The sequence below is a fragment of the Gavia stellata genome, chromosome 6 (genome assembly GCF_030936135.1).
Source record: "Gavia stellata isolate bGavSte3 chromosome 6, bGavSte3.hap2, whole genome shotgun sequence".
NCBI lineage: Eukaryota > Metazoa > Chordata > Aves > Gaviiformes > Gaviidae > Gavia > Gavia stellata.
In genome coordinates this window covers 25,279,183-25,302,947 of record NC_082599.1, presented here as the reverse complement: position 1 = coordinate 25,302,947, position 23,765 = coordinate 25,279,183, and the positions used below count along the sequence as shown (strand labels likewise).

Here is a 23,765-nt window from a genome sequence, read left to right as displayed (position 1 = left end):
AGCCATTTATTTGTGTTTTCTTTTAGATCTTTAAAAATAACAGAAAACCCACAAAACAATGCCTGTCAAAATAGCAGAACTGGTTCACCTAGACCCTGGAAAACTGCTGTATCAGAAATTTCCCTGGGTACTTCTGATGTTCATGGCAAAAGATACAGAGTGGTTGAACTTGCTCCTTTGCTACCTCTGCAGGTTATATTCCTATATTCCTTCCATTCATCCCATTTGGCAAAAAATATTTCAAGGATCATCACTTGTTAAGCAATGCTTTGAGCTGCACATACTTTGGTGTTTACTCTGTTGAGTTGGTAGCCAACGTGAATCAGAAAAACCTCTTCTCTTCCCCACTGTACCCTACCCAAGTGCCAAAAGAAACTGGGGGGGGGGGGGGGAAGGGAGGAGCAGAGAACTGGGCAGTGGTGGTAGAGGGAACAAAAATTAAATGGAAGGTCTGCATAGCAATGGGTTCATGTACATACTAAAAATATGAAACTGTGTTGGATCCAGCCAAGAATGCTAGCTTCTATTCACTTGTTCTTCTGAAGTTTGTAAAAGTAGTAGTTTCTTTTTCCGATACTCTTCATTCTCCTGCTCTGCTTCCTCATCTATGGATTTTCTTATACATGCTTTTAGTTCCTCAATTCCTTCTCCGGTATATGTAGATATAGGAATTATATCTTTAAATTCAAGGGTATTTGCAGGAATCATTTCTTCCTGTAGTAAGTGTAAGAAGTCTGAAAAAAACATATTGAAGGAGTTAGTACAACCCCCAAATAGTGTATCACTACAAAGCCCATAAAACTCCATTAAATTTAGAAACTAAACTTTAATAAATTACAGTAATAAACATAACTAGAATTAATACAGAAGTACTCTTTGCTTAATTAATCTTTAAAAAAAAGTGTTTGTCTTCTGAGACTTTAGCTAACACAGCAGTTATACCATACTTAAGCGCTCATGAGAATATTCTATACCCTTCCTTTAAGATGAGTACGAAGACATCCCAAGTTGTAGAACATGCGAGACGGATTGTTTTAAGCCTTCCTGGCTCTCATGCACACCAGGAAACATGAAGAAATTCACCCCAATGTAACAGCAAAATTGATGTAGTAGCACACAGGCCTGTCCAGAATTTTCATGTGTTTTGGCCCAAGTCACATGATAAATTGTATATACATCAGTTTCTGTAAGGGGACCTTCAACAGAGGTTGCCGTTATCCAAGACACCTTGACTGGAAATTTACTCTCCCATATCATAGTTGGGAAAGATCTTCTAGGATGTCTCTATTTTAAAATACTTCCCCAACAGTGAAGCCAGCACTACAGATGCATAGAAACAGAGCTCTAAATGCAGGAAGTGGTTTTAAAACGTATGTTCAAATAATAAATTTAATAGCTGACTTCACTTCAGTTTCAAACAACTCCTTGCCAATGCAGAGTTACCCCTGACGAAATCTTATTACTACTTTGGTCGAAGGTAAATGTTGAAAGTTAATTTACCTTGAGGATTCTGTAGTTGTTTCATAAGTTCATTCAAATTATCCTTTGCGCAAGGCAAATCCATTTTATTAATGGCAAGAAGTGCAGGCTTTGTTAGAAGTTCCTCTTTGTACAGCTCCAGTTCCTTAAAAGACAAGTAAATTTGCCTTAGTAAGTATTTGTAGTTTTAACAAGTGCTACTTCAATTTTACATCATTTGTTTAACTGCCTAAATAGTCTTTCATGGTTAGGCAGCTGTGAGATTTACTCAGGTGCTCAAGGTTGATGTATTAAAGCAGTCTGACAGAAGAAAATAATGTCCAGTGATTCAGTGATTTTTTACTCAAACACAGATACTTCAGGTAAACAGGCTGGCCAATTCTGAAACACCCTCCTATAAAAAGAATGACAGTTTTGGTTTTGTTTTTCTGATATCCATAAACACAAAATCAGTTTCACAAAAAGTTCAGCTCTATAAAACATATAAGCAAATTCTTTGGAGAGTTTTCTGATTCTTAAGCATTTTAATGGACTATGGTTAATATCAGAAATACAATCACAACCATGAATCACCTAAAATAAACAGCAATAGCTGTAATTCAGAAGATTCGTCATCTTAAGTCATATAGCTAGAGAGGGAACAGCTGCTAAACTTGAAATTACAGAAAATGTGTTACTTTAATCAGAAGCAATGGTAAGAGACAGAAACACTGAATGTCTGCAATGCTGGGGGGCCTCATGTCTCATCTCCATTAGGCTATGCAGTAAGGGCATCAAGGCAGGGATTTAACTATACCCATCTATTTCTACTTCGTAAAATGCTACTAGACTGGGGAACTGAAATATCACATCTTTTCACGTTTGCTTGACTGTATAAAATATTCCATATGCTGCACAGATTAATGGAAGGGTTATGCCCAACATAAAATAGAGCAGTTTCACCTGGGCAGTTAAAAATAAAGATTTCAGCACTTTGGAGAATCCTAAGCTTGTTAACTGGCCTTGTATTATAAATCCAGAAGACACAATAACATTTGAAAGTTCTTGATCAAAACTGAGCCTCTTTCTTGGTTCAACACATAATTGCAACTGTCAATCAGGAAGATGAAAACTTACCTTTGTTAGAAGAAATACAGTTTCAAAGGCTGTTCTAAACTGAGTCTTAGTAGACAGCTGAAACCCAGAAATATCAACCTGAAAAAGTTACACAAAACCAAGCTTTGTGGTATTAAATTATGTTACAGTACCAAGGCACTCTCCATCAACTACTTTGCAATAAAATGCCCTCATTCCTGGGCAAATAATAGAGGGCAACTATACACCAAAGTAACACCATAGACACTGAAAGCACAAAGTGGTCACTTCTGATACAGTGTTTCTCAAAGTTCTGATTTTTAAACCTCTTTTTTAAGGTGGTCTTACAGAAAAAAGAAAGAAAAAAATCACCCCATGCTTTATGGTTGGAATGCTTCACTGCTCTAAATTATTTGGCAGATTTTAATGATAAATTCTATTTAAGAATTTAATTTATCATCAGTCCTTCCAGCATTCCATTTTGAAAACAGTAATACAGCTGTATTCATCGCTGCAATTAAGACACGTTTTATTTAATGCACTGCCTTTGATTTCAATAAAGCTGTAAATATTATTTTACTTACAACCAAGAGAAGCTGTTTGGTTCTTTCTACGTGTTTCAGAAATTTGTGGCCCATCCCTTTGTTTGCATGTGCACCTTCTATCAGTCCTGGGAGATCAGCTACAGAAATCTAGGAAAACAGAAGTTGCAAACAAAAGATTTCCAACAAGCAAAAACGGTGATTTTAAACTATCAACACCTATTATCATTTTATATAAACAAAAGAACCCAGACAAAGGAATGTCAGGAATATCTATTTTGAGAGACTCCTTTTACAACTATGTGTATTCCTTGGAATTGTGCGGGGGATCTACGGCAGTATGCGTTGGCTGTTTCAACACATTTAGAATCTGTATTCAGAAGCAGATTTAAACAAAATTCTATTATACAGACATCGTGCTCTTCATGTTCCCCTGTCTATTTATTTACAGCTGTCTGCAAACTAGAAAATAGAGGGTAATACTACCTCAGCAGAGATCCTGCCAAATTTACCTACTACCTGAGAATAAAACAGACTCTGAAAGGCAAGAAGATCGGGCTATCATGTTTGTATAGAATTCAAACTGTCATTGGAAAAGAAAATGAAGTCTGTTCCTTGTGGCTACAGAGGATCATTATTCCAAATGCAAACTCAGTTAACATTGTTCCCCTGAGCATGAAAAGCTCCAGGAATTTGTCTTCTCCTCTTCAGCTGAAGTGAGATTTTGATTATGACCAGAGCCCAGCAAAGACTGCCAGAATGGACGGGAATCTTGTAATTTCCTCTGCTGGTTGAGAGGGTTGTACACAGTTGTAAAGGAGAGTGAGACAGACCAAAAAATAGCACGATACTAAAAACACCAAATATCTACTCAGTAACTCACAGAAAGCTAAGACAGATAGTGAAGCAAAGAAGAGCAAAAGTAGGGTCTTCAAATCTAATGCCCATTATGCATAACCATTATGCATTTCTTAAGTATCTGAAGCCTTGCTTCGGAGTTTTCCATCTACAGAGATATGAGATACAACCGGATGAACCACAGACTTGTAACTAGAAACAGGGAGAGAGTAACTAGAGACTTAGAACAGAAACATCCAATTCCTGGTGTGATGTGTTTGGGTGCTGTAGTACCATCATCACCACTTTTTTTTTCCCCAACTTTAGTTCTCTTTCAAAGAGCATTTTTTACAAAGCTCATAAAGAAACTCATATTCTCTCAAAACAGTACTTGGTTCAGATATTCTGGTAGAAAATGTAAATGGTTCTGCTAGTTTCCATGGTCTGGTACTAAACTCTGAAGCCAGACTCATACTCGGATCCTCTACTTTTGTGTCTTTTCTTTTACAGGTAGTAATGACAGACAGCAGCAGTTAACTCACACATATTTTCTTCTTTATAATGTACTATGATAAAATAAGCACATTACTATGTATTTCCTTAAAAACATCAATGTTCTGTAGGGAAAAAAAGATATAATGAGCCATTCTCCCTTGAGTGATACAGGACAGTCACCTCAATCACTGCTCTTAACTGCTTACGTTGTTTTGTTTTCAGCAGGTGCAATACTGAGAGCTCTTACTCACAGATGTTCCCTGTGATCACAATCACTAGTTCCCTTGATTTTAGAGGAAAGATATTTTGTCCAGATAGTTGCTATATAGCACCCAACACTGCAGTATAAAACCTATGAACTGCAGAAACAGCCAATAAGGGTCATTGGCTATGACATGAAACAGACTGAAGAAGAAAAAGCCAGGAGTGCAAGTAGTTGTCCTGTTGGAGAAAGATGCACCAGTAAGAGGAAGAGGTACTGACTCATGGCAGGTAGCTCTTTAAAAGGCTATGAACAATCCTGTTATTTGCAGCACAGTTTTCTAGGATAAGTTACCCTAAACTGGCAGATAAAATGAATATACAAAAAATTTCCCTTAGATGTGTGCATCTCTACAGGGAGCCTGACAAACTAGACTTACTTCCTTTAACATACAGTTTTGTTAAAGCTTGTTAAATGAAGGTTTCAAGCATCAGCTACTGAATCCCCCTAAGATTATTGCTCCTGAAAGTGAAAAGAGGAGTTTTTTGTCTTTTCACATCTGAGAGGAATGCTTTTCTGGTTAAATCATCTGAAACCCTTTTAGCATTTGCCTTTTATCTTGGAAGCGATGAGTCGAGTACTGCATGTATCATACACTTAAAAAACAAAACAAAAGCACGTCAAACAAGATTCAAGCTTGAGGAATCAAAATGTTTGATGTAACCTTACATGAACTTGGAGTCCAAAATCTATTAGTAAGAGTCTCATTTAGCATTGGTTTTCTCAGACTTTTTAAAAAACCAAAACAACCAGTGGATACTGTAGCAAGGATTCCACACACCACACAATTACCTGACAACTTTACCCGAAGCTGCATGGAGTTGTGTTCACAAAAAATAAGTTGGTAGGGCAGTAGCTCTACCAGTCCTCCAGAGCTACAGCCTACTACAAAAGGAACTGGACCCAGGTACCTCACCTATCAGGTAGTGCACTATCCTGTCTGTTCAGGCAATCCCTATCACTTCATACTATTGTAGTTTATTAAAAAACAAACAAACAAAAAAGCAACAACAAAAACCAAACCACAAAAGGAAGTCAGAGCAGGCAACCTAGAGAGCCAGAACGGTAAGTTATGGTAACTCTGGTATGTTCACTAAATTCCCTGTCATTTACTACTACAGATCTGCAGCTATTGGACAAATTTGCCCCTATTTCAAACCCATTCTGAAAAATTACTCATTCATTCCAGAGCTCTCTGTATAGCCAACTTGCAGAAAATTTGCCTCTTCTAAATAAAAATAACAAGTTAATCTCTGAAACAATGATTTTTTTATAGTCCTAAACTTAACAAGAGTATGCTAGGACACAGCAATCTCGATTCCGTACATGAGCTCGTAACTCTAAGATTATAAAGCAGAATTAGAACCACAGAAAGGAGACAAGGGAAAATGAGAAGCCATTTATTAAAGTGACTTGAAATCAGCTCGTCATATTACTGCATTCAGCTATAAAGGTCTCTTCTTATTACTTTATAGAAATAGTACTTTCTCCACAACTTTCATTAAGTCCATGTAATTGCATTTTATATGTATACATTATAGATACACACATGAAAAAACCTACAAGTTTCCTTTTTCTTTCTGAAATTATGTTAAGCAACGTAACTAATCATTATATGCAACTTTAACTAACAACCAGAATGAACTTTCATACCAACCTGCTTATAATCTGCATACATGATCTTTCCTAGTTCAGGCTGTATTGTTGTAACTATGACAACGGAAAAAAGAGAAGGGGAAGAAAACAAAACTTTTTAACATTTTAAAAAATATTAATGTTACAAAACATTTAAGTGTTGCAGGACTTTCTCACTTCATATTTATTATTTGTTATTCAGTATTTGTTCAGTTGCAGAAAAACATAAGGCAAATGGTATATTAAGAATTACTGGAAAAGGAATGAAGAAAAAGCAAAACATGAGAGAACAAAATTAGACCACTCAAAAACCCCATGGTTCACCAAATGTTGGCACTGTCTGCAGTTCTGTTCCTGTCATCCCAGAAAGGGAATAGAGGGGCTAGAGAAGTCTCAGACACAAACAGGATTATCCAGACTATGGAGTAACTTCCAAAGAAGGAAAAATAAGGAAAGGCAAAGTGAGATAGGACTCTTCAAATTGACGAAAAATATAAAAAGGCTTTAGAGAATCGGGAGTGGTACGAGAAGGTCAGTAGGAATTATCAGTACTTCTACTCTTGCTTTTTAATTAAAGAATGATCAGATGGCTAATACTAATTTACTGATAGAAAAATAATAAAAATGGCATTTTTGAGTGGACAGATTCAAAACCAAAATCTTACTCCATTGCAAGACTAGGTGGTAGCTATTTCCAAAGCATACAAGATGTTTATGCAAAGGAACTTGATGGTGCATATTCAGTACACTGACGATATTACACACCGTGGAGAGTTTCAGATGCAATAAAACGGGCTGAGACTAAAATAAATGTTAAATAGACCCTGCATCAACAGGTTGAAGCACTATGAGGGTGTTCACATGAAAAACTGAGGTGGTTAAAGGAACTGGACACTGAAAAAGTTCTTTGAGTTATTTCTTATAATTAAAAATCTGTGTAACGTATTTAGCAGGCAACATGGCTATCTCCTATTCTTTATTATAAACCTGTAAACCAAGTCAGAGAACAGACTTCTTGCTCTCATGAAGTATTATTGCTCTAAAAATAAGAGTATGAACTCACATGCATAATTTGCAATCTCAGGTTTGGCATGAGAAATCTTGCTTAACAAGGATGATTTTCCTGCATTTGGAAACCTAGAATGAAAGTCAGGATTTATACAGTGAATAAACACCTATGTGATTTTATTACCAAATACACTATATTACCTTAGTCAAACTCAATGCTATCAACTCATTTTTGCAGACTCATTTACTCAGACTTTTTAAAAAACCCAAAACAACAAAACCCAGATCATTATGATTTTTTTTAATCAAATCTGAATATTTTTTCTAAATCTAGCAATGCTTCCCAAGGATGCAGGCAGAAGAGGTACATAAATACACATGTAATAGATTTAAGGAAAATCTTTCAAAGTCACTTGGATGGAAATTCAGCAAAAGCATTCAGGTCTACTTGAATTCAGCCTTCACATGCTATAGCTAATTTTGCAAATTACATTTACATTCTAAACACCTGTCACACAAATGCATCAGTTAGATTTACAGTCTTTTTGTATACAAATCATTGTTAATGAAACATTCTACAATTTGAGTACCAATGATATCTATGCTACAGTTTAGCTAATGTAGCAAAGCATATGTAAACTCTGTATGTACATATATATGGGGGGGAAGCAGGAAGAGCAAGAGACTTTGTATATATAGACAGACACATGCACAGTTTCTACGTTTTTAAGGCAACTAAGTTGCCTACAACTAAGGATCCTGAAATCAGGACTAACCTGCTTTGTTACCAAGTAAACCAAAAATACCAATGAAGCCCTAGGAGCTGGTCTGTGCAGACCTGGCTGTTGTAACCTTTTCCCTTTACAAGGGATAGCTATACCTGTATACTACAACAAAAACATTCCTTAAGGGGTAACAGTAGCTTTTACAAAAGCTTCTTCACAGACTACATCTACCCATCAAAATGGAAACCTAAGTTAAAACTGAAATTATAACACATGCTTGTTTGAAAGATTAATCTGAGCTTTGATCCATGTCAAACAAAGCTAATACTGACATTAGAGGATGGACTATAGTCCTCATTCATAGCACCTGCTCCACACAGGAGACCACACAGGACTTGTGTTCCAGTCTAATTCACAGGCAGTTATTCAGCACAACGTTTCAGTGCAACAGTGATCAAACAAAACTGTGCCTATAGGCAACTGAATATTGGTCACAAGATACAAAGGCACATGTCACAGAAAACCATGTACTCTCCACTTGAATACAAGCACAACCATGACCTGTTAACAGGGACAACTCATAAGAACATGAGCTAATGAAAAACAGGAGTAGTATTACATTAAGGGGCTTTATAAAGGGGTCGTATATGGGGCTTTCTTAAAAGAGAGACATAATGACATCTCATTATAACAGGAATACTATTGAAGGTAGTTTTAATGCGCTCTGATGTTGAAAGGTGCCTTAAAGACATTCCGGAAGGTTACTCTGGTCATCTCCTCAAGTAAGTATTTTGTTTCCACTGAGTACAATATGCTCTTTGAAGTTTAAATTGCAACCTACACGACACATCACAACCTGTACCCAAACCTGATGGGCCTTTCTCAAGTCTATGTTTTTTTACCCGATCTAATAGCAAGCCACTTGCACATCTACTGAAGTAAAAAATAACAAATGCAAAGAGATCAAAGTACAACCACAAACCATCAGGGGCTGATTCATACTCTCAACAAGAAAATAATATTCTCCTCTAATTAATTGATAATGATTCTTTTTATCCATTTTAAAGGGAAACTATCATTTAAATTACAAGCCAAAATGCAAGATTAAAGAAGCACCAGTGTCATAAAACTCCTATATTTTTACACACTCTAAAACAAGAAAAAGTTCTCTATTGTGCAATTACTGAAGACCACTTGAAAATGATATAACTTTAGACAAATTTGATATTAACAGAAGTACTTCTAATAAGCAAAAAAGGAAAAATGTAGGTAGAAACCATGCTCTCTCCAAGTTTCCATTCTCTAATGGTATATACCAATTAGACTATTTCCACCTCAAACCTCTCATCATTTTACACTTCCTATGGTTTTTATTAATAAGGATCATGGGGTGGGGTGGGGGTGGAGGAGACAGTAGAATCTGAGCAGGCTGAGTAGACCAATACTTTTACAATTGTAGTTTGTCAAAACCTTTCTCCAGATAAAAATCTGTTTATCTGTATTGTTATAAAGCAGCTACACTGAAATGCAAGTCCTACTGTTCTAGTTTGTCATTACTTCCTTCTAATGTTCCAAGCTGTTTATTTGGGAGAGTAGGCTACATAGCCTTCGAAACTCTCTTTAAAACTACTATCAAAAGGATCCACTTGTGCCAGTACCATAAAGTCGAAGATGCAATATGGGTAGTGTTCTTGGCTCTGTTTTGCACCTCCTACTTAATTCATAAATATCAGCTAATAGTATTTTGATAATCACTGCAATTGCTAAATTCAATTTTATTAATAATTATATATTACCCTGATTCATGAAGCCCTTCACCTACAAAAGCATACCCAATACTTTCCATATTTTAATATTAATAGGTTTAAACTCTATCTGAAATTACTTGCAGTTTGCAAAAATAAGTGGCAATTCAAATGTACAGTAATGCTCCTCCTCCAAACTCTCAAATTTCTTTGAAATCCCATTTGAAATCTACTACTTTGCTTTCTAATGTCAGTTATCAAACTACAGTACTTACCCGACTAAGCCAACATCTGCTATAAGTTTCAAATCAAGACGAACAATTTGCCTCTGCCCTTTGCAAGGCACAAAGTTTGTGGCCAAAGAGCCTCCAAGACCTCCGCGAGCTGCTAGGAATCTCTCTCCTGCTGCATTAAGCTCTCCTGAAAATAAATTCACTAGTGAAAAAGTACAATCCCCTGCAGTAGTTCAGTTGTGATTTTCCACTTAAATCTATCTTCATTGAAGACAGAATTTTCTGTATGCTTTCTTGCAAGAGCTGTGCACTCAGGGTCATGGTATTTTTGTTTCTCTGGAAACAAATGAGAGCAATCACACCGTAGTATTCCCTTCTGTCATACTGTTAGTCAATTCAAAAAAAGTGCTAAGTACAGGCAGGCAAAGTATGGCCAAGATCGTAGTTCTGAAGCCTCCAATACTTGAATTCAAGAATGCAAGGAAAAATCTGCATTGATAGAGATGTGGCTACAGTAAACTTTTCAGATGTTCCATATTTTTTCATTAAGATGCAGGCTATAATATCTCCCTTAGGGTTAGAATAATTTAAAAAAATGCACCATTTGCGTATATAATTCAAGGATACCTTTAGACACTAACATGCCTACATCATAATCAGTTCTTGTCATACATCTAATTTTGCTGAACATCCCAATCAGAGTCATTTGTGAATTTAGTTTGAACTTTGAACAGTATGAGAAGAAAAACTCTGAAAAACTGCAGAGGAACCATTGCGAGCTATTCCAAGAACACTGTATTGAAAGAGATAGTCCTGGTTACTACCAAGTACCACTCTAAAAAAGTGAAAAACAGGTAAGTATTTTAGATAACCTGAAACATTGACACTCAGCAAGGATCTTTATCTTTTAAGCAATGTCATAAAACAGTAAAGTTATAGGGACACTTACCTGAGTTTAGGGACACGTAATTTATATAAGGTCATTAATGATTCTGCGGAGGGTCAGTATGGCTTCCAGCCTTTAACACTTGTGTGCACAGGCAATTTTCTTTCTGCTGCATATAGTGATACAAACTAACTATTGCTAATTTCTGGAAGGGGTCCTTGCTTTTCCAACGATTTCTACAGTGTATTTTTTGTCAACTCGTTGTCCAAACAAAGGAAAACACACACATATTTTGGGAGATGTGTAACCTTAAAACATCCCAGTGTTAGAAGTCTGCTAGATGCTATCAATAAATATGACAGTATCTACTAGATACATTAAAACAAAACAAAAGTTCTTACCAATCTGCTTGCCATCATCACAAAGAACTGAAATTCCCAGAGGCACATGAACTTCACAATCTTTTCCTTTTTCACCTTTTAGTGCTTTAACACTGGGAGAAATTAAACCAGGCTTAGTAACTTAAGCTAATATTTTGCTTTCTGGAAAAGATGCATATAACAACGTTCATCAAACAGCCTCTCACCTGCTGTTGGCTCCTGTTCCAGCTACAAATCGCTTCTGGGGATATCTGTCCTTAATGCTCTTTAAGGTAGTTCTTTCTCGGGCGATGAACCAGACATCACCACCTCTTCCTCCTTCACCACCTAGACGAGGATAACCCATTCCACCAGTTCCTCCTCTCACATAGAGCCGTAAACCATCTATGAAGTTGCCATACTAACAAAACAATAGTTTCACAACAGTATTACATTCTGTTTATATTTCGTCTGTAGAAATGTGAGTAAAACTGCTTGAATAGAACTTTTCTCTGATGGCAACAATGAAAGTTCAGAAAACAGACGTGTAACCGTCCAAAATACCTTCCAATAAATGTCTGACGTTCCTCCGCCAGCAGCGATACCTGATGGCACGCCAGCCCGGCCTGCAGAGCCCCAAGCAGAGGGACGGGGCGAGGCCCTGCCTCTGCGCCGGGCCCTGGCGCCCACGGAGACACGCGTGCCACCGTCGCGGCGCCTCACCCGCACCCTGCCCGGCACCCTGCCTCTGCCGCGGCACGTAAAGGCCTCCTGCGAGGGGGCGGCTTCGCAGAGACGGCGCCTGCAGAGTGCAGGCGAGAACGTGCCCGCAAACCGCCGGGGGCCGCGGCTCAGCCCGAGGGAACAGAAGCGGGCATCCGCCTGGGACGTGCCCGCGGAGCGACCCGCCAGCCCGCCCCGGACAGGCCGCGGGGCCGGGAGCGCGACCACGGCTCCCCGCCAGCCTTTCACCGCCGCCCGAGCCCTGCCTGGGTGGGGCTGCACGCACGTAGGGACTATCCCCACCGCTCCCCGAGCCGGGCGACTGACCTTCCGTAGCACCGCCCCACCGAACCGCACCATGGTGGAGGCCGCTGCCGCCGCTCGGGCCCTGCCTGCGGCGGCGGCACGGAAGGGGCGGGCCGGGGCGGCGGCAGCGGCCCCGAGGCGCGAGGTGGGCGGGGCCCGCCCCCACCGAGCTGTGTGGAGAGGACAGGGCAAGACGGAGAGTGGACGACGTCAGCGCCCAGGCCCCAGGGGTCTGGCTGCCGGCCGGGGGAGCGCAGAGGGGAGCGAACAACCACCGCAACTCCGCCTTGCCGGCGGCCGCCATGATAGCCGCTGCGGGCCGAGGCGGGCCCGTGTCCCGCGCAGGTGCGCATGCGCGCCCCGTCCCGCTCTGGGCTGCGCGGGCCCGTGGCGGCCCCTCGTCGTCGCACCGCCGCGGCCTGGCGAGGCCGTTCCCGCGGTGCCGGTCCCCTGGCCCGGCAAGGGACAGGCCTGTTTTGCTGCAACGTGTTTGCCCCTCGCTCCAGTCCTCCCCGTACCCCAAAGCATCTCAAGCCGAGAGGCGCTAGGGCGTTTCGAGCCGAGGTGCGGGCAAGGATGCCTGAGGGGAGAGCAAGGCCATGGCTGCCCGAGCTGCGGGGTTTCCGGCAAGATCTGCAGCCTCCAGCAGCGTGTTCACCCTGGAAGCTGTATGCTGATGAGATAGAGCATCTGCTGTTGGCTTTGCCCATGCAGTTGGACCCTCTAAAGCCGGTTGCTCATATTGCTAATGTGCTCTCCCTCAAGAAACTGGGACCTGACCTTACAACGAGGCTAAGTTTCTGGATAAGGATGACCCTGTTGAATGTACATGGCTTCGCATTTCTTAAATGGTCATAAATGAGAAATTACTTTGTAAATCATGACATCAGTAAGGTCAGAAGGGTAAAACAGCTGAAAAAATGTCCCCAAGTTAATTCTTTCACAAGTCTTTATTTTATAGATAAGTATTTTTCACACAGTATGAGCATATTTACAGTGTTTGTTTTTTTTTTAAACACAAATCCTCATGAAAAAGTAAATATTATTCTATTCCTTCTTACAGCCTTTCCACAGGGTCATACATTCTCAGTTGCAGTTGTTAGCTACCTGAGGAGAATCATTACCATTTACAGTAATTTAATACTAAGTTCAACAAGAGATTTTTATCTGTTACATAATAAAAAAACAATTTAGAAAACGGTGTTGTGCCATATACATGCTAATTGGCCCAACAGAACGTTTAAGCAGTATCCAGGATGTATCACAACATGTGAGTGTTGTCCAGTGTCATTTTAAGAATATAGATTTATTTTTGTCAGTTGTTTGTTAGTTTTGTTTCTTAGTTGTGTCATGGCCTAGGACACTAGATTTGGAAACTGGATTAGAGTCTTCTGTGTATTATTGTTTGGTCTTTGTGTTTGCTGTAATTTTGCTTTATGTTGTACACTATAAAAGTTAGGCCAATACCTACATTTAAAAAAACTACCTATATATAGTTCTACATAGTCATTAGTTAATTAGGGTAAAGGAACCTTCAATTTGCTAGAAATTTTAGACAAATTATGAAAAAAAAATTTTAAAAGAAGTCAGGGAAGAATGAATAAAAAATCCAAATTCCTAATCCTGTGCTTTTCAGCTGACCCACACTTCTCTCTCTGACTTGAAAAAGCAAACTGTTTATTTTGCAACTGGGTTATTCAGAAGAAGGTACAGCAGAAACTTGGCTGTCATTCGGAGTGATTATTCCTGATGGCTTTTGATGATCTTGATGAATGAATAACATAGTAACATACTTCAATTGAGTACAATTTTACAAGATACTACAGTACAAAATGGGGGGGGGGGTTGTGTCTTGAAGTGTCATATTCCATGGGAAATTTTAGTATTTTTAGAACGCCTCAGTCCCCTTTATGAGCCTTTTCTTTCCGCCTACATGTACAGAAAAAATACATTCAAAAGCTTTTCAGTCTGTTGACTATTACTGACCTGCTTTTTCTGCTGTTCCATGTTATTTTTATCAATCAACTACGTATTCTGATTCAGCTAAAAATACTTATAATTTCTCCCAACTGTATATGCTTGTATCATACTGTTACAGAGTTTTTAGAGCAGAATATTTTTCAACGATATAAATGGGAGAGCAGGAGAAGATGCGACTGTCGTCTAGTGAGCCTAAGTCAAATCCCCCAAATTCAAAGTACGCCTTTCCTCAGTGCCAAAGTAGTTTCACCACGTGGAAAAAGGCAAGGTGGATCATGTGAATGGCAGAACATAAATTATTACAACAGCAAAAAATGCAAAACTCCGTGTCATGCTTTCAGATCATGGGGACTACATCTGCAGTTCTGAAACAGGTGATACATAAAATCCAGTAGCAAGTGTTTTGAACAGATCTGTTAAGAATGTTATAAGATGACTGGAAAATAGCAAACATGGGTCTGGCCTTGTACTTGAGGCATTTAAGTGAGGGGTCCTAGATGAGAAGCTTGTTGGCTGAGACTCCCTCTCTACTCGGTGGCAAGAGGTGTCTCCAGAGGACGAGCCACATCATGAATGGCTCCCGGTGGATCCCGTCTGTCTCTTTTAAGTCTTTGAAGTTAGGTGGGCTGAACCTGGACTGTAATTGCTTATCTTTGAAAGAAGAAAAGTGACCTGACTAGCCACGGACCCTGAAGCCTGGTCTCAATCTCAGGCAAAGCTTTGGAAAAATTCAAATTTGCCATATTAATACCCTATTGATAAAACATTTGATATGGTATCACCTGGGAAGGCATGAGAATATAGGAGTTAGGAGAGAAATTGTGAAGTGAGGTAGCCGCAAGTAAGGTTGAAAAGGAAGATGTCAGGCTTGAAGGGTTGGTTTTAGGATGGACTTACTTGATATTTCTTGTAGTAGTCCTGATAAAATCAGTAAGAGCATACTGATGAAATCTGGTAATGATACATACTTAGGAATCATCGCAAGTACAGAGAGTATCTCAGGAGATGTATTTTCATTTAAAGTAGGGAGGTATTAATGTCATTGTTTAAGGCCTGGTGAAACCTCATTTGGGATTCTGTGAAAACTTCTAATTAATTGTTCTATAGCTGAGCAAAGGTTGAACTGAAAGAGGGGTGGAGGGAGGTTAGGCGCATCAGCAGAGAGCTTGAGGGCCTTTCATACAAACGGATTTTAGGATGGGTCAGCTTGTTTACTTCAATAAAACAAAAACAGAGGAGATACAAGTGCTGTCTATAAATATATCAGGAAAGTAAACATGAAGGATGAAAACCATTTAATTTGCAGGGCAATGTTGACACAAGAACAAACAGATACGTACTATTCATTAATAAATATATCAGGAAATTAGAAGAATGTTTCTAGTGATTACAGCAATCAAATTCTGAAACAGCTTTTCCGTGGAATTAGTGGGAGCAAAAATATACCTGTTTTTAATATGGCGCTTGATAAATTTATGAGGCGATTGTACAACAGAGCTTTCTGTAGCGGCAGGGAACTAGGCCCTGTCATTCAGGAGGACCTTTCTGTTCTGTGTTACCGTGCCAATTTGGAGTACAAATAGCAGAACATTTTGTCCAGATTTATGGTTCATAATATGGGAAGGACTTGTCAGTCCGATCTGAATAGCAGGCAAGGTTCAGAACTCCTTACATATGCGAAAGTTAGATTGTGCTACTGTGACTTCAGTAAAATGTACTATGTCAGCATTATATAGAAAATAATAGAAAAAAGGACATAAGCAAAAGAACTTTTAAGTGAGATGAAGAAAGCGTAGGGAAGCTGCAGATGGTAAGAAGGTTATCAGCAAAGTTCTTCAAGGATCAAGTCATAGGCCCTGAGCTCTCCTTGGATACCAGTATCAATATAAGTATATATCAAATTACCCTGTGTTTTCATGCTTTGTTCTGCTTTTGCGATGTGTACTGTTTGAATTTAGTACTGTTGAATTGTTACAGCTGTTGAGAGCAGCAGGGTCTGTAGCTTGTCAGCATAGCAGAGCCCTATATTCACTGTGTTGAACTTCGTTAACACACAGCAGGAGGTCAAATCCAACAACAGGTTGATGTGTAGACTGGTCCAGAGATGCCAGCAGAGCTACTAACTAATGTTAATTCAACTCATGTCATCAATCCACAACTCACCTCAAAAAAGAGAAATAAATAAAAACTGGTCTCCTATGTATGTTGTGAGTTGACATAACACTAGATTTGTTTCAGCACTGAGCAAGCTCATGCCAACAAGCTCATACCAGCAGGGAATTAAATAACATTTCATTTGAAATGTGCCATTGTACACTTTCTGGAACCTTTTATACCAGCAAGTATATGATCACACGTATAGGATGCCAAAAATTACCGCTAAAGTTTGAGAATATTTAGAAGGTTTATTTTCTAAATACTTTCCTTCAAAAATGTATTTGGTCACCTGAAGAGACACTCTGTTTTGCCACGGCAGCACTGGTTCCATCATCTTTTTCTTTTGATTTGCGTTGGCTGTTTAATCACTAGTGGGTGTGCCGTACTTGAACTTAAGTAACAGGGCTGTGAGCACTTCACTGTCAAGCCTGATTGTAGAACATCACCCTGTTATTTCTTTACTTCAGACGCTGCTAATCAGTGATGCAGAGGGTGACTCAATTCTTTATCTTCACTGAATCCTGTTTATGTAAGAGTGTGCAGATGCGTAGTCACAGAGTATCTATAATTCAGTCATACAAAGGGCTGATAGCATTTTAAGACTCTCCAAACTGATTTATACGTAGTCAATGTATATTCTGAGTTTTATGCTAAATAATGCTTCAGTTCCTGCTCTTTCTGTTCTCATTGTGTACTTCAAATGATAGCTTGAAAATCACAAGGGTACTGCTACATCAAATCACAGTTTTACCACTCTGTTTCTTCTCTGGCATGATATAAATCACTAGGTAGTGCACTGTCATCAACTCTAACAAGAAGAAGCCGTAAAATCTCTTTTCACAACAATTTTAAAGCTTCCAGCAGCAGTTTTTTTTTTAAATTTGTACTTTATGTGCTGTTCTTCTCAGCCTAAAGAAGAACTAACTTCAGTGGAAATACTTAAAAATTAAGCTGAAATATTTTAGCAACATCATAGCTTTATTTTTAAAGTAGAGTTGAAATAATTAAAAAATGCAAGTCAATTTTCTTTCCTGGCCTTTCTGAACATGCACACAATGGTTCATTGCAATGCTGGGGAGCTGGCATAAAGGTCTTTGTAGTTGAAAGAAATAACTGTACCAACATATCCAAGGTCCAGATGTTCTAAAAATTGATGTATTATTTTTACAGTTTCATTAAAAAAAAAAATAAATAAAGAAGAGATTCAACCAATGCCAAGGATATGCTCTTCAGTACAATAAAGTGCCACTAGATGGGGGTGCCTCAACTGCAATAATAAAAAGAATAAGCTGAAGTACAACAATTCAAAACTCATGCCATAGAAAAACTATCAATGTTGGAAGAATTTTGAGGGAAACATTTTATTTTGCCTAAGTTTGGTTCTCAATTAAAAAGCTCAAAATCACATAAATAACCACTTCTGTCTTTAATCCCATCTCATAAAACTTACTGTGTGAAACAGCTGTGCTGGAGTCTGTGGCTTCACACATGGCATATGCTGCATCTTTGGAATTCTTCCTGAACCCCTGCAGAATGGAAAACACAACACAATTTTTCTCTAAATCCCATTTGTATTTAGTCACCAGCTGAAAAAAAATATGCTTTCCCAAGTACATGGACAGGGTCTCTGGTTTTAAGGGCTTTCACCTACAACCCAAGATTTTATGTAGCTTTCAGGTATGTTGGATTTTATGAAGATGGTCACTGATAGACATTCCTTGACCTTACCTGTTCTGAAATAGAATACTTAGCTCATAAACATGATTGGTGCCTTTCTTCATGGTGCTTCCATCCTACAAACTTCATGTAACATCCTGCAGGATTATTAGTTACCAATAATTTTGATCTCTGTCAATTTAAATTCATGGGTTCATCCTTGTTCCAGGTGGCATTCTCCCATAGGTGATGATCCCTCAGTGCTTGACTGACACAAGATGCATAGTACCATAAAGGAGAATGAAATATGAAAGTCAGCCTTCAGAACCATTTTCACTTGGGGAGGTGAATTTTTAGATCTTATCAAAGAATTTTCATATAAATAGATTCTTAAGATAACACTGTTGAAGAGGTGGCACTTTAAAAAGAGAATTTTTTATTTGAAAGGATTTTCCTAAGAAAAATCTGTTCCTTAGCATTTTGATTTCTATAGTTGTGTTCTGGGAATACCTCATTTTAAGATTAAAAATGGTGAATTTATTAACTAGATTAGGAAAAGCAAGAGGAGCATGATAAAAATAAATCTGTAGGACGAAGAAAAGGGATTGGGGGCTGCCATCAGTGGCTGTTGGAGTAGAATGAAATCACTGTGTTTGCACCAGTATCCTGTGCTACTACACCTAGATGTTTTTAAGCGGGAAATAGTTGACAAGAAGGAATTGATGCAGTGGCCAAGCAGCTGTGCGACTACCCACTTCTTTACCAGCCTTTAAATGCCTTTGAAATTTTGGCTGTTGCACTGTGGGATTAATCACACCAATAAATAGTGCATAAAGCAAACAAAAAGAGGAAAATATTTTCTTAACTTGAAAACTTACTAAAGCTATTTTGATTAATGATATGAAGGAGCTTTCTTAAAGCCAGGTTCCATGTACAGCCTTCCTAATGCTTTAATCTCCTTGGTTATGAATGCTGCTTTAGAATTTCAAGGAGCAGTTACATCTAATAAAGCTTTAGCTCCTTTCAATGATACAAAGAGTTAAGAGGTAAGCTAACTATATTCCAGTCTTCCAGAAGTTTTCTTCTATATAGCTGTGTAGGTTCAAACATGGCTTATTTTTTGAAACAAGATTTTGAAACTGTTTACATTGCGTAGCTGGAAGGGCTTCCAGAAGATAGCTAGCTACTCTGAATGTTGTCATTTCAGAGCAGGTTTGTATTTGCCTTTAAGTACTATATATATTGTTTTCATGACAGAAATTATTACATTTACACTTGAAAGAAAAGGCTATTGCGGTCATGTTGTGCTCCACCAAAGCATGTTGTGAAACTCTAACAGACCCAATTTTACTACATATTTGTCCTATATATGTTCTCATCAGCCATGCCTTCCTTTAGAGAGAGGAGGTTCTCTGGAACTGGGGCTATTAACACTTTTACATGCTTAAGTGCTTCAGACATCATGATTCTGGGTACATTATTTTTCATATGTGGTAATGTACTGCACAGAAAAATAAAGTTTAAATTACAGTCCTGAGCTGTTGGGTGACACTTGAATTCAAGAAAGGAGCAACTGCAATGTAGTTACATCAGCCCTCTCCTGCTGTAGAGCAGACTGTTCCTTCAGGCAACATCTCATATGGAAGAGTTACTGATGTCGACCTGTGCACACAACCTTGAAGAGAGCTGTTGGTTTTGTGCATAAGTTCAGCAGGGTTTGATTTCTACATAGACCCAGTGTTGCAGAGTGAAGTGATTTTCTGCTGTGTGCCAGATGCAACATTTTAATTATACTTTGATCAGCAGCCTTTTGAAATTTCATGTATTTTCTTTAAAGAGAAGGAGTGAAGCTGTGGGGGAGCCCAAGTTATGCCAGTGCCTCAGATACCTGACATTTGCTGTGAACCTTCGAACAGCCTTTACAAAGTCGTAATTTCTGTGAGGCAGCCACCAGACCGATGACATTCGGAGCACTTGTTTTTAAGTACCACTGTGGTACCACTGGCACTGGGCCACAGGAACTCCCAGCCTTTTTCTTATGGCAAGAGCCATTTCCAGCCCTCAGTAGGTAAGGATACAGTAAAACAGCTTCCGTCCATTATATGCAATAGGAAAAGGGCTGGGACATCCCTTATGCACTAGTTCTCACATTATGAACTCCTCTTCCCTTGCACAGTGATGAGCTGCACTGAGACACCAGTGAAGTGGAGGACTACAGAGTTTTAGATCCAATGCTTTACTGCAGAAGTGGGTACAGGAATCCTGAAACATTTCTGACGCATCATCAATAACATTGCCATTTTTCATAACTGATTTTGTTGCATATCCCCACCTGTAGGAATTTGTGACATAAAGAGAAGCAGCTACATACGGAGTTATAATGACATTGAACCACAGTAGGTTAGAAAGAAGCATAGGATTTCAGTGTATTTGCAAAAATGCTTTGAGTTTAATGATGTTGGTTGCTGATGGTTTTACTTTGACAGACTTTGAATACACTCTAGTGCCTTTGAAGGTGAAAGACCGATGACCTTCCTTGAAAGTGAGTGTCTCTTTGGAGAGTTTAAAAAACATGTATGTAATGTATGAGGAGTTGTCTCAAAAATAATCTGCATTTCAGAATATGTCCCAATCCATTTTCCTTGGTGATCTAAAAGGTGATTTGAATGTACATGGTGAGAAATCTAAGCTTTAATTATGTAAGAGGATTGCTGTAATAATACTCATCCATGTAGAATTCAGTTTTGGGCAACCTGTCCTGAATGAGGCACAATAGATACCTAGAACAGGGGCCAGAAATCCAGCTTGCTGAGTGTGGAGTTGTGAGGACCAGGGGAGAAACAGAATTGCAAATTTTTGGAGAGAAGTTTGCCCTTAGGAGCAGACTTTGCACTAATAGAACATCTTCCATCAAAGGATCTCAAGGCCTTTTACAAATTTTAATTCTCTGGGCTTCCTGACACCTTTGTCAATTAAAACGGTGTTTTTAACCTCATTTTACTAGCAGGATCTAGAAGTTACTTTATACAGTGTACTGGGTCTGGCTTTGTTAACCCACAACATATAGACACATGGAAAATCCACAGCAGCTGGAACAAGAATCTCTCTCTCTTTAATTTTGGTTTTACACTTCAGTATCTGATGAGACATCACAACTGGTGTATTGTAAGAACATGTATGGAAAAAACAATTAGAAATCTAAGTAAGCTCCTTCATAAGCTTCTCTCTCAGAAGAAACGGAGCTCTTCCAAACATGAGCCTAGTTCCTTAGCAGAGAAAATAACTGGCCAGAAACAAAACACCAGAAGAGAAGAGTCTCTAACCCCTGGCACAGCTGGGCTACTGCTGGCTGGAAGACGTGGGATGTGAACTCCAGCGCGCAGCGCGGGCGCTGATGCCAGCCTCTGGAGGGGATGTTGTCAAGTACAAATAAAATGGCATGGAAGACCTTCCTGGAAACCAGGTTATGGGTGGTTTTAAAAAATAGTGTAAAATCAACCTCAAGTCAGGGAGTTTCCACAAAAAGGGAACTGGAATAGTGGATGCACATTGTACTTACAAATTCTGGGCTGTACATCAGCCCAGTCTTTGATGGGTGCATGTTCTGGTGGGCAGACGAGATTGCGGATGGAAACCTGGGTTTATAAAATGGGGAGAGTGTTCATGTTACTGATTTGAGAAAGATTTGCTATCCATTGTATTTTCCTCCCTCTGAGAGCCCTCTGCCTCTCCCCTTCCCCCACTAAACACACCTACCCACCCATACAAATGCAGTCTCTCCAGGTGAGACCCCAGCCCAGGGCTCGGCTGACGCTCAGTGTCTGCTGCGGAAAGAGGTGGGGCTGCCACAGCCACAGCTCCCTCCCGCCTTTCCCACTGACCTGAGTTCATGCTGCTGCTGCTGCTGCTGCTGCTGCTTTACCAGTGGCAGAGTCGTCCCTGTGCAGTGTAATCCCGGCATCCTCGGAGCATCCAGCAGCTGCCAGGCACTTGCAGCCTGTTCAAGAATTTCTTTCTTTTTCTCCAAGTGACTGACCACTGTTGTTTCAAGGCTACTGTTTTCCATCTCACCACAGAAACACTGTAAGTATAACTTCTACTGTGTCTCTTCAGTTATTGCCTTTGTGAAACTCATCTGTTTTGTACTGAATAGCAGGAGTTATTAGTTCAAAGTCTCTGTGAGGCTTGTTGTGGTCCCTGCTCCTGTTTGAGGTGTTTAAATGGACTCTTAGCATTTTAGGTTTTAGCTGGATTAAACCATGAAATCAAAACAACTCAAAATGTTGGTGGCTTCCTGGATGCTGTTTTCCTACTTTGTAGCTAATTTGCTAGTGTGTCCTTCCTCTAAATGCTGATATCTAGTGAAGCGGAAGTGAGAAGAGAAGCATTTCCATCCCTGATTGTTTGCTGGAGCCAGTTTTCTAACAACCCAAGGAAGAGAAACTTTAATGCATATTCATAAGCTCTCAGGATGCTGAGGCAGGTAATCCTGCTGCCTGCCGAAATGTAGCTAGCAATCCTTAGAAAGGATTTAGGTTGGGGGGTATCTGTCTGTCTCATTCCTTTGAGTCCTGAAGGTGAGGTAAAGGAATACATGAGTTTAGGGACCTCAGATGGCTGCAGCAGTGTAATGGCACATTCAAACTAAAGATCATCCCAGAGCCCTGAAGCCACAGCAAAAGGGCCTATTTCAAGCTGTCCTGTTTACTGGCCCGGCTTGGCATGACTGAACTCCATGGTGACACCTCAACTCTGTCTTCTTATAGACAGTTCACATATATGTTGTATTACCTGTGGATTATCCTCTCTTTAATTGCATCACTAGGAGATGCGGAGAGAACGTCCATGTGTTAACACTTTGAAGACATCATAGACTAACTTTTCATATTGCCGGTGCCCAAAGATATTCTGAGTGGGAAAGCACACTTGCAATTCTGGCCAAGTTCCCAGTAAAATTTGCACAGTTGCCCAAAACATTGCCTAGTATCTGCACAAAACCTCACATCATTTTGTAACTGTATTTTACATTCTGAATTGGCAAGGGGATTGGAAACCACGGGAATGAGCATGGCACCAACTATTTGACATAGAATTGATTTAGGACACCAAAATAAGGGGCACTATCTGAGAGTCTTGACTGTCATCTTTTTCTTTAGACTTCTTCCTGTGTTCACTTGTCTTTTTTCGGTTTGTTTCCCCCTTTATGTTTACTCTCCTTTTTCACTGCATTTTATCTTGATAGGAAGGACTGAGAAAAAAATTTATTGGGTGTTTTAGTACTGTTCTGTCTAAACCTGCTTCTAGCATATGGAACATGCATCACAGGAAAACTGCAGCTTTCCCAGAGGGAATCCATGTATAATAATGACTACATATTCTGTAGCGTTTGAAGTTCTCATTATGTCTCCCGTGTTATTACTCTTCCATCTCCAGTTCTCCAGTTTCTGTGTTTTGCATACATGCTAGAAATAACTGTGCCAAAAGTTTGCTTAATGTTCTAACATAAGCCAGAAAGGAATATGCCTTTTTCTGGTCTTGCAACAGCTACTGAAGGAGTACGTAACCTGCCTACGCTCATCCAATACAGTGTAACGGTCTGGTTTACTGTTCCTTCGTTACCGCCTTTCTGAGTTGGACTGTTCCATGAAAGACTGGCTATTTAT

At 39.5% G+C, this 23,765-nt stretch overlaps 1 protein-coding gene across 1 annotated transcript; it reads right to left on the bottom strand.

The window, feature by feature from the left end:
* Positions 1–405: 405 nt before the first annotated feature.
* GTPBP10 (GTP binding protein 10) lies at positions 406–12,394 on the bottom strand. Its single transcript, XM_059818869.1, has 10 exons — positions 12,331–12,394; positions 11,508–11,701; positions 11,323–11,414; positions 10,078–10,222; positions 7,388–7,461; positions 6,347–6,399; positions 3,138–3,245; positions 2,596–2,673; positions 1,501–1,624; positions 406–734 (listed from the first exon to the last, which is right to left on the bottom strand). The coding sequence occupies exons 1-10, from the start codon at positions 12,361–12,363 to the stop codon at positions 517–519; spliced, it is 1,119 nt and encodes a 372-aa protein (XP_059674852.1). The 5' UTR covers positions 12,364–12,394; the 3' UTR covers positions 406–516.
* Between the last annotated feature and the right edge of the window lie 11,371 nt (positions 12,395–23,765).

Coding starts and splice junctions, on each gene's coding strand:
- GTPBP10 (XM_059818869.1), bottom strand. CDS start 12,363: ATGGTGCGGTTCGGTGGGGCGGTGCTACGGAAG. Junction 11,702..12,330: donor GTGGGGCGGTGCTACGGAAG/GTCAGTCGCCCG, acceptor TTGTTTTGTTAG/TATGGCAACTTCATAGATGG. Junction 1,625..2,595: donor CTGTATTTCTTCTAACAAAG/GTAAGTTTTCAT, acceptor TTGTCTTTTAAG/GAACTGGAGCTGTACAAAGA.